General features: G+C 38.5%; 2 protein-coding genes across 2 annotated transcripts; both read right to left on the bottom strand.

Annotated features, from left to right (window-relative positions):
- Positions 1 to 3075: 3075 nt before the first annotated feature.
- On the bottom strand, positions 3076 to 4553 carry gjz1 (gap junction protein zeta 1). Its single transcript, XM_056468860.1, has one exon. The coding sequence runs from the start codon at positions 4424 to 4426 to the stop codon at positions 3725 to 3727; it is 702 nt and encodes a 233-aa protein (XP_056324835.1). The 5' UTR covers positions 4427 to 4553; the 3' UTR covers positions 3076 to 3724.
- A 2477-nt stretch (positions 4554 to 7030) lies between these two features.
- znf668 (zinc finger protein 668) lies at positions 7031 to 11001 on the bottom strand. The gene is made up of 2 exons (XM_056469587.1): positions 10918 to 11001; positions 7031 to 9548 (listed from the first exon to the last, which is right to left on the bottom strand). Exon 2 carries the CDS (start codon positions 9536 to 9538, stop codon positions 7607 to 7609), a length of 1932 nt encoding a protein of 643 aa, XP_056325562.1. The 5' UTR covers positions 9539 to 9548; positions 10918 to 11001; the 3' UTR covers positions 7031 to 7606.
- Positions 11002 to 11033: the final 32 nt, after the last annotated feature.

Here is an 11033-nt window from a genome sequence, read left to right as displayed (position 1 = left end):
TTATTTTAAAAAATCTAGAACATACAGAGAAGATAAGAATACTGTTTTGTTATAGCTCATGTGCACTATAATGAATTTCCCTCAAAATAACAATAACACTGTGATCTCACTAGTGACACAGGCACTAATATGCAACTACTGCAAGAAGATAGACAAAAAGAATCCCACCTGCGATGAGCTGGAGGTGAAAGAGTGCTCCAGTCTTCAGGATACCTGCATTAGGGTTAATATGCATCAACCAGCATGTGAGTTAGCTATTTCCTTCTTCTCAAATTATAAACGAGTTTGAAAAACATAAGATAGTGACCTACTCAAGTTCAGTTATTGCAGTTCATAATTTACCTAAAATGTGCCATTAATTTACTCACCCTAAAACCATTAAAGATGTGGCTGATTTTATTTCTTCAGTAGAACGCTAAAGGCCAATGTATTTGTTCGCATCCGTGAACAAAGTTTTCAAAGTATTTATTTCAAAGATTTATTGTTTGTCCGCTGTTTGTCAACTTTTAAAACAAAGTTGCTGAAATCTTTTAATCCCCTCAAATGTATTTATATATATTTGTTTTGCTGTCTTCGCTAGTCTGTTGTTTACTTGTTTCTTCTCCTCCTTTGCTTTCTTTGACTGAAAAAACAGCCCGGTTTAGTGTTGACACCTTGTGGACAGTTAGTGCACAACACCTTTAGTTCAGGCATAAAGAGACAGTTCACCTTCAAAGTTGCTCATCATTTACTCACCCCCAAACACTCATGAATTAATGATGAGCATAAATGATGAGCAACTTTGAACTTCATGCATGAGTTCTTTTTTTCTGCTGAACGCAAATCATTGACAATTTTAAAATAGTTTTCAAAAGCTAAAAATTTTGTAAATGTGTCAATTTTCATTAAAGGCTCGTGTCAACAAGTGGCGTCACGTAATGTGTCAAAAAAGCAGATAGAAGCAACACAAAATTAATGCCCTTGACTGAATATATTGAAGTGCAATAAAAAAAAACACTGCCCCCTCCATACTCTAGCTCACAGGTGTCAAACTCAGTTTCTGGAGGGCCGCAGCTCTGCACAGTTTAGTTCCAACCCTAATTAAACCCACCTGATCACTAATTGAGGGCTTGTTTGATAGCAAAGTCCCTTTAAGACAAGTCATTTCACTCGGCAGCCATCTTTGAAACACCTCTTGGGCAGTATGCAAAACATTAAATTCTTGCTTCCCAAGCTTACGATTAAATGTCATTTTAGGTAACAACAATTAAATTTAAACAACATCTGTCTCTTTAGTTTCATTTCTAAATGTTTGAGTCACACAAAATCTGCAGAAGCTCACATCTGGTCCGAGCTTCTCCCTCAGAGAATCGTCAGTCTATAGCAACTGCTGATTGGCTCCTGTACTAGAAGGCGGGGCTTCACCATATTGACCGTTACTCTTTTCCCCATTCAAAACTACACAGGCGACATGTCTTGTGAATTCTACAGATAGGTGTAGGAACTAAGCTCTGCAGGGCTGTGGTCCTCCAGGAATTAAGTTTGATACCCCTTCTCTAGCTCTTAATTTTCCGAGCACTAACAGTTCCCTTGTATATTTAACACTTATGTGTATCACCTCTTCTTGTCCAGTCGCTGAATGCCTCTTCATTTGTAAGTCGTTTTGGACAAAAGCGTCTGCTAAATGACTAAATCTAAATGAAATCATCAGTCCATATCTGCATGTTAGACTTGCAAAGTAACAGCAATGATGACTTACATTTAATGAATAATCAAAGATGACAGAAACTCAGATACTTCCACAAATGGACAATATACAAACACTGTATATTTACACAACGATACCCCACAGAGAGAAATTACGGGAACGTTTTTCCCCCTCCAATCCTTCATTTACATTTGCTCATTCTCCCCTATACTTCTTTCCTTTCACCATTCTCTTCTTCACTCAACTCACCTGGAAAGATCATATCAAAGTTTGTGTCAGTGCAATTGATTTAATCATTATTATTTGAAATATCTCAGTCAGTGTGGCTGGTACCGTGGTCTCATTCACAGAATTAGGCCTAACCACATTATCACCCTTGACCCAGGACAGAGACTGTGCCTGTATCTAAGGCCCTCCATTCAAATGTCTTCCTATTCCCCATAGGGACCTAGAAATCCACTATGCAAATTCCCGTTGTTATTTCAAACACCTCCACATGGATAGTTTGCCTGAGTATGAGTATTTAGGGAAAAGGGTAAATTCTACACTATTGAACCAACTGGGTAAACTGAATCAAATGCTTCTTTAATGTTCAACCAGAGAAAGTCAGCTACATCTTGGATGACCTGAGGGCATTATTTTCCAACTTAAGAGCTTTTTGAAAAAGTTGTTGTGTGTTTTTCATTTTGTAGATGGTGAGGTGCGCAGATGTGCTACAGAAAGAGAGTGTCAGACTGATTTGCCTCCTCAGGTGGAGAGACACTGCTGCAACACAGACCTCTGCAACTGATCTGCTCCAGCAGACCAACATATATAGAGTGTGATCATCTAAAAATGCTTAAAACATACAGCAATCATAATCACTAATGTCCTTTAATTTAATAGATATGTGTTTACATTTCAGTAGAGATACTATAAAGCAATAAATCTGGCCAGCAAGAAAAACAAGAGAGTTTAAGATTCATGTTTTCTGAAACATTTTGTGTGTTTGTGTAATGGTAAGAGGTTTGAATTGTATAAGTTTAACTAAAACAAAACAGCTTGTCAGCTTTCACACAGTAATATGGAGATAATTCTCACCCAGGCATAACAACAAAAATGCAGACACAGAAACACCAAGCCAAGCCAAAAAGCTGCAATTTCTCATTTTTGTTTATGCAATTGAAATTATACCATGCATTTTGTCCTGTTTTGCAGTAAAACTTTATTCAAGAAACCAAATTACATAAAATATGTTTAGGGGTTGTTGTTTTTTGAGAAATTTCAGTTGAAATTTAGTCACTAATCTACCAAATATCTGTAAATAAATATGTTAAAAATAAAGAAATGGGTATTACCATTTTATTTAATAATAATTTTAGGCATAAACTTACTTAACTGTCCAGAAAACAAGTCTGCTTAGTTTTCAGTTGTTCTCAAATAAATGTGTTGTTTTGAAAATCTGTGTATAAGAAAACATGTCAAAAAATGACTAGCCAAAATAAGAAATATAATTCAAGAGTTCCCACTTAGATATGCTTGGCGTATAAAGCAGGTTTGGCATGCCGTCCCGGGAGAGAACCCTGAGCTCGGAGATATTTGAGCCCAGGGCTCCCGCCCGGTCGATAAGCATATCAGGAGATCCGAGATCAGGTAGGTCTCGAGAGCTCCCCCTTTAGAAAAGGGAGGAAAAGGAGGAGATGGGGTGGAAGGGGGGATTCTTCCAAACGAAGATAGAACAGTAGGGAGAAATTGATCCATTTATAGTAGACTAGGATCACTCTGATTGGATTATTACTGATTACAGATGAGCGGCCAGACGTGCTCAATCATATCACGTGCTCCTCTCGAAATTAGTTTATGAAACTTCACTTATTTCAGTGTAGTTTAATGCAAAAGTTACATTTGAAAGGTCATATCCAATCATACTAAATAAAAACATATTGCATTAATTGGATATCATACACAGCAAGCCATAATTAAGCATTGAAAATTGTAATCGTTTAAGTACATACGCAATAATGCTACTTAATAAATTCGTTCACCAAGATCTTTTGTTTAACCATCACAGAGATAGTGGGCTACTGAGTAGAAACAGAACAAGCTGCTTGTAATAATAACCAAAGCAGATGCAAACAGTAGAGCATATACAGACATTTTCTTTTCAGCTATTCCTCGGACCACGCACTGCTGTACTGAACAGCCATCAAATGTATGTGCTTCACAAATGTGTGGCTCTTCGTTCAATTTGGGTAGAACCCAGGAAAGCAAGACATAGACAAACAAAAGCTCCACTGCAATCCGCAGCATCACACAGAACAAATAAACCATCACACTGCTTTTGCTCTTGTGGAGATCTATCATCATCCTGCCGCCTATAGTTACAGTAGGATCAGTGACACCTCCCTGCTCGCTTTGAGATGCAATTTCTCTCTCCTTCTTCTTCTGGAAGGAAGACCGAAGATGGGAGGAAAACAGCTCCATGAGAAGGACGGAGAGCACAAGGAGGATGAAGATGAAATGCCAAGCCATCACTATAGAACTGTCAAAGTGTTTATTGAAGCAAGCTTTAGTGCAGTATGGTGAGGAGGTGTTACAGTGGAAATCCTCACTTATACTTTTCCATGGAAATTGAGCCAAAAAGACAGTTACTAGACGGATGCAGAGCAAGCCGAACCACATGGTGCGACCTTTATAAGTGGCAGTGGAGTCCACCGCAGTACGGAGAATTGGGATTAGCCCGGTGACTATAGCTGCCATGGCTCTTTAGACTGGATTTCTCCTCTTTGTGGGAATTAAAATAAACCTGCACACAAAAAAGGACAATATTTTATTACAGGTACATTATAGATAGATTAGATACATTTGGACTTGAGTGTTATAATGATAAAATTCAATCAGAATAGAAAAAAAAAGAAACAAACATACCTTTCTTTTACAGGGGATAATAGGTTGTTTGTTGTCCAAAGTTGAAGCTGTTGTATTTTTAAGCTTCACTCAGAATATATACCATGGTAAACTGCAAACGTTGTCAAAAACGATTTCACACATTCACACATTTGTTAACTTATTTTTTTCACTTGGGGTTAAAACAAGAACTGCAAGCTTACAATAGCTGCAATAACTGCAAGCTATTTTGTAGAACCATGATATTTAACTTACTATATTTATATAGAGAGCTAACTTCTTTCTAAGTTCTTTTAGTTTAACATGTTAGTTTAATATCAAATACTAACACTTTTTGAGAACAATTTCTTTCAAATACTAATTTTTTAATTATTTTTCATAACTTTTTAAATGGTAAACAATGAGAAATTATTAAATCTGCCACTATCCAGGCTTACTTATTCATTTAATAGAGTTAAAAAACTAATTACAATAATAAATCAAATCTAAGTGTTATGAAAGTCATATCTGTGTACCATTTACATTTGTCTACAAATCTAGAATTACTTATTCCCAGGGCCGTTTATTTCAAAGTGGATATTTAGCCGCACCATGTTGGTGTTTTATAACATCTAATTCAGGGGTTCCCAAACTTTTCAGCTTGTGACCCCAAAATAACAATTCCAGTGACTTGTGACCCCCACTATACTCGTAGGTAGCTATAAACATACAAGCATTGTACACAACGGTGCACACATCAATAGGAACTAGAGGTGTGACGAGACGCTTACTCCACCAGACGAGACGAGACATGAGATTGGGTTCACGAGAACGAGACGAAATGAGATTCTTACACTATTTTTAAGAAATCTTCTTTTATTCAACTGAAAAAAATAATCACAAATTGCAAAACTATTTAGGTGCTTTTTTAATCAACTTGTAATGAATGTTATTTTACTTCTGATTTAAAGCATTCTATGGAGTAAAGGACATGCAAACACTGCAAAATATATATGCTAATAGACTATGAGAATGGAAAGTAGTTTTTTATCATTTTAAATATTAGCAAAATATTTGCTGAGCACTTGATTTGCAGTTCAAATCCAATCCTACCTCCAATCTTTAATGCTAATTTCACTCTCATGCTCCATCATAACATCACACCTCACGAGACAACTTTTCACCTCGACGAGAAATCTTGCAATTAAATCTTGCGAGATCTTGTCATACGAGATCTTGTCCCAGCCTTAGGAACTATATAAACAAGTATATTATCAAAAAAAGTGCAACAGTCTAACAACCATATAATGTTTTATAGTCATATTTTATTTGCTTAATTTAATGTTAACCTCACTTAATGAGAATGGTGGGCGATGTTTACTGCTCAAGACTATTCGTGGTTTAATGTTGGAGATCGTCACTTGCAGCTCGTCCTCTATGTTCAGTCGTGGCCTTTATTTTTATTGTACGTGAGTGCCGTAAAGGTGTCAAAGTTTAACATTTTGCCATAAAATGCTGCTGCAACTAATACTATTGCTGTGTCATTAATCCAGCGTAATAACCCCAGGGGTCACAATCCAAAGGAAAAAGAATTGAAAAATTGATGGCTTTTTATTTGCAAGTTGTTTTTTATGTAACACTTAAAGACTATTTTTATCCTCTGCAGGTTGTGGATAAAATATGGTATTTCTAATAGTTTACTAACATATATGATACTTTTGGAAATCATCAAGTGACCCCCTCTCATTGTCTCGCCACCCCTATTTTGGGAACCACTGATCTAATTTTTACGAGGTGGGTCGTTAGCCCAGCGCTCAAGCCCCAACCTGGACATACACTACGAACAATTTAGCTTACCCAATTCACTTATAGCGCATGTCTTTGGACTATGGGGGAAACCAAAGCACCAGGAGGAAACCCACATGAACACGGGGAAGCACGAGAAAACTCCACACAGAAATGACAACTGACCCAGTCGGGGCTAAAACCAGCGGCCGTCTAGCTGTGAGACAACAGCGCTACCCACTGTGCCGCCCACACAAATCTAGATTTACATTTTTAAATATAATATTAAATATAACTTTAGTCAAGATTGACTGGTGATTGGTATCATAGTCCCTTTAAGGCAAGTCATTTCACTCGGTGCATGCCTCTCGGGCAGTATGCTTGGGCATTCTGTCTGAATCGGGAAACATCAATTCTCCAAAACTACTAGCCAAGCTTACGATTAAATTCTATATTACAAACAGAAACTCATGTCTGGTCCAAGGCCCTCCCCCAGAGAATTGTCATTCTATAGTGATCGCTGATTGGCTCCTGTACTGGAAGGCGGGGCTTCATTCGCCATATTGAAAACTACACATTTCCCCATTCAAAAGTATACAAGTGACAAGTCTTGTGTATTCTACAGTCTTTGTTGGTATTGTACATCTACATTAAATATTACAAATATAATACAACACCATGAAGTATAGTTTACTTTAGGACATTGGGGTATAGGAAAAGAAATACTAAAGGTAATACTGCTAAACTGCACTGCAAAGAAACATTATAGCATTTCCAAGAAGTAATCACTGTTATATCAACCATCACATCTTGCTTATTGCCTGATATCAAAATTTGAAATTTAATTGATGGAGAAGAAGAAATGTATTTATTTAAATAAGTCATTGGTCTTGTGATTAAAATATTACACTGATTTCAAGAGTCTAAACATATAGAACATAAGATAAAATTTGATTCCGACACTACATACTCTCACTTTCACTTTGATTCAGACATACCCTAAAAATAAAAAACCTCTCAGCAACCCTTTCAACATCCCTAAATATAAATGTTCTCCTACATTATCAAAGAAATTCAAAGACAATATTTCATGAGAAATTTTGTGTACTGATGCATTTAATCCATCTTTAAAAAAAAAAAAAAAAAACGACTGTATTGGCTTTTCCGTTTTCAACACTCTCACTGTTCTGTTAGTATAGAATACCAGTAACAAAATGTGAACATTGTCCAAACAGATGTTCAAAGCATCCGACAATGTTATCTGTAAGTTCAGAGCCCATCTTCTTTGTCTATATACACATGGGCAGGTATTGTCTGAAAGGTAACAGGAACAGTAAGGGAAATAGCAGTGGGTTCAGATCCCGAAGGTGATGCAGCACTTGGTGGGGATGGCAAGGGTTGGGTGTGTGCCATGTCTGTCTGAGGCAGAGACGGTGAGGACTCTGTGTCACGGTGGGTGCGTAAGTGCTTGCGTAGATAGGCAGCAAAAAGAAAAGCCTTTCCGCAAACATTGCAACTATGTGGCCGACTACTTGAGTGGATACGCTGGTGTTTACGAAGACCAGCTTTATTCAGAAAACCTTTTCCGCACTGGTCACAAATGTGGGGTCGAGGCTTGGGATGCAGTTTCTCGTGTGCCTGCAGATCAGCCAGATTAACAAACTCTGTCTGGCAAGTCACACATACATGTGGGTCAACAGGTACAGCCAAAACTGAAGGATCAGATGGGGGAGAGATGGTGTGAAGGCTGGTGTGGGCCTGCACCTCCTCCCATGTCCCAAATATCATATCACAGTGAGAGCAGGAAAACTGGGGAAGGGTAGTGGGAAACATTGGAGCTGATTCTGGAGTGACATGAACTTGTATCGGCCTCTCGGATAAGTGTGTCCTCTCATGCTTGCGCAAACTTGAAGACACAACAAATGACTTGAAGCAAAGCTGGCATTTGTATGGACGCTCTCCTGAATGCACCCTTCTGTGTTTGTTCAGGCTGGAACGCTCTGTAAAAGACTTGCCACACTCGGTGCAAGCAAAGGGACGCAGTCCGGAATGCACTAGCATGTGGCGCCGAAGGTCCCAAGAAGCTACAAAAGCTTTATCACAACGTTGGCATTTATAGGGTCGCTGGCCGGAGTGCACGCGTTGATGCACAGCAAGATCCGCTGGTTGCCGAAACCTCTTAGTGCACTTGTCGCAAGGGTATGGCTTGAATCCTTGATGTGCCCGTTGGTGTCTGCGGAAACTAGAGGGATCTGAGAACATCTTACCACACTGTGGGCACAAGAATGGTTTTTCACCAGAGTGGGTGCGAAGGTGAGACTGGTATGAGGACAGTTGAGTAAAACCTTTTCCACACTGCTCACACTGGTACGGCTTGCTTTTGGAGTGAATTCGCAAGTGGCACGCCAATGATGAGGATCGGGAGAAGGCTTTGCCGCAGTCCGAGCACAGGTAAGGTTTCTCACCTGTGTGTGAACGCTCATGATTTTTCAAGTCCTTCAGCTCTGTGTATGTTTTACCACACTGGGCACAGGAATATGGCCGGTGGCCTAGATGATTACGCCGATGCTTGCGGTAAACTGAAGGGTCTGCAAAACTCTTCCCACACTCTACACAAAAGTAAGGCTTCTCACCGGTGTGGGACCGTTGGTGCACTTTGAGTTTGGAAAGTGTGGGATAACTCTTGGAACAGAGAGGGCACGAGTGAGGCCTCTCGCCGCTGTGCTGTGTCATGTGGATACGCAGGCAAATGGCCTGCATAAATGCCTTGCCACAGTCCAAACAAACAAATGGTTTCTCCCCAGTGTGCGAACGGCTGTGGTTGCGTAATTCCGTTGGAGTCTTATAAGCCTTATGACACTGCAGGCACTGAAATGGACGCTGAGGTGAATGGGAGCGCTGATGCTTAGAAAGCTGCGCTCGGGTAGAGAACATCTTAGTGCATTTACCACAGGTGTATTGCTGCTGTTTGTCTTTACCATGTACTGACAGCTTGTGGCTCTGTAAGGCCGAAGGGCTGGTAAAGACCTCCTGACAGCTCGAGCACTTAAAAGTGTGTAAAGATTTTGGTGGTCTCCCTTTGCCTCTCCTTCTTGTAGCTTGTTCTGCCACATTGTCTAGTTCTTTACTGGGCTCAGATTCATATGGTGGTGGAGTATATTGCTCTGTTGTTGATGGGATACCTGGTTGGGGTGAAGCCATGTTGATGATGCTGGGGGATTAAAAAAAAACAAAGCAAGTCTGTTAATTTTTTTCCCTGATTTTATAGAAAAGGTTAAAAATTTTATGTGACAATTGTATATATTTATTTTCGAGGTATATTCTTTGCTCTTTACATGTCATTGATTTGCTTATTTCTTTAAAAGAACAAGGTTGAACACACTTTACATCACAAAATGTTTTTAAACAGCAATTTAGCATCACTATTCTATATTCTATCAAAATTATTCACCAAAATTATCAAAACATATGAAACTAACTATGGATGATACAATAAACATAGCTGCAGTAAACATATAGCTAACATACAGGTTTGTTAGTTCTTGTTTCCTCAATTAATACCCAACTCAAAGTTGTTTGCTATTGTTAATAATGTTAAGATTACTAATACTTCTTCAAGTTCAACTAATGTAGCTAACAAATGGAATCTTATTGTAAAATGCAAACACGCAATTTCTTACCTAAAACATTGAGGTAAATTTGGTTTTATATTCGCACATTCTGACTTCCTTCTTAATAATTTAATATTTAATATTAAAAAGTACATCATTGTTTACAGTCAATTAGATTGTGCTGTTGTTTTAAAGTCATACTTGTATGCGATTTCAGATTGAATAGTCAAAGTAGCTGGGTAAACAATAAGGGGACAGTTATGAGAATGTGCGAATATAAAACCAACTTTATCTCAATACCTAAACCTGGCAACCACAGTTCTAGTTATAGTTTCTGTCAACGTACCACTCACTACACTTTTTACTGTTGTTTTAAAAATGCATTTCTGTTCAGTCATTCTGTCTAATTTAAGGACAATTGTTGAAATGACAGGTTTAATGCAGGTTTAACTTAATGTGTTATAACACTGGGTGTTTACTTGACTCTGTAACATAATGAGTATAAATAATAAAATTAGCATGTAGTATTTTAGTAGAAATTGTTTAATAGAAATGTTTTAAATACGAGATTGGGTGGCAACACAAAATGGCCGGCATTAGGACCTCAGGGACAATTGGGAAAGACGCTCTTGTTCTCAAAGGAAGTAGCCATCTGTGCGGCTTGTATACAAACTGATTTACATGTCGATGTTAGCAGAAATGAAACATGGCAACCATGACCAATTCTAAGTAACGCATATACAACGCAGTGGCAATTCAAAAAGCAAACGAACACGTCTTTATCACATAATTACATCTAGTATTTCAGAATGCACAATAACACAAAATGGCTGGCTTTAGGACCGCTGAACATGCAAAGCAATTTGCAGTCGCTTCTGTCAGTTTATCATAATCACGGCATTTCTACACAACAGGGTTTCGTTTATGTTTCGTCATCACTCTCAAATAATTGAAGCTCACATAACGTACCTTTTGTTTTCCCGTAAGAGGCTGCAGGCGTGTCTTTGATAATGAATTGTAAAATCGCTCAATCTCAAGAGAAGGTCGGCGGCTTTAGGACCACGACGAAATTACCCAGCCAACGC

Source organism: Danio aesculapii, chromosome 12 (assembly GCF_903798145.1).
Source record: "Danio aesculapii chromosome 12, fDanAes4.1, whole genome shotgun sequence".
NCBI lineage: Eukaryota > Metazoa > Chordata > Actinopteri > Cypriniformes > Danionidae > Danio > Danio aesculapii.
Note: the sequence above shows the minus strand (reverse complement) of the source record. Positions and strands in the feature narration are given on the sequence as shown.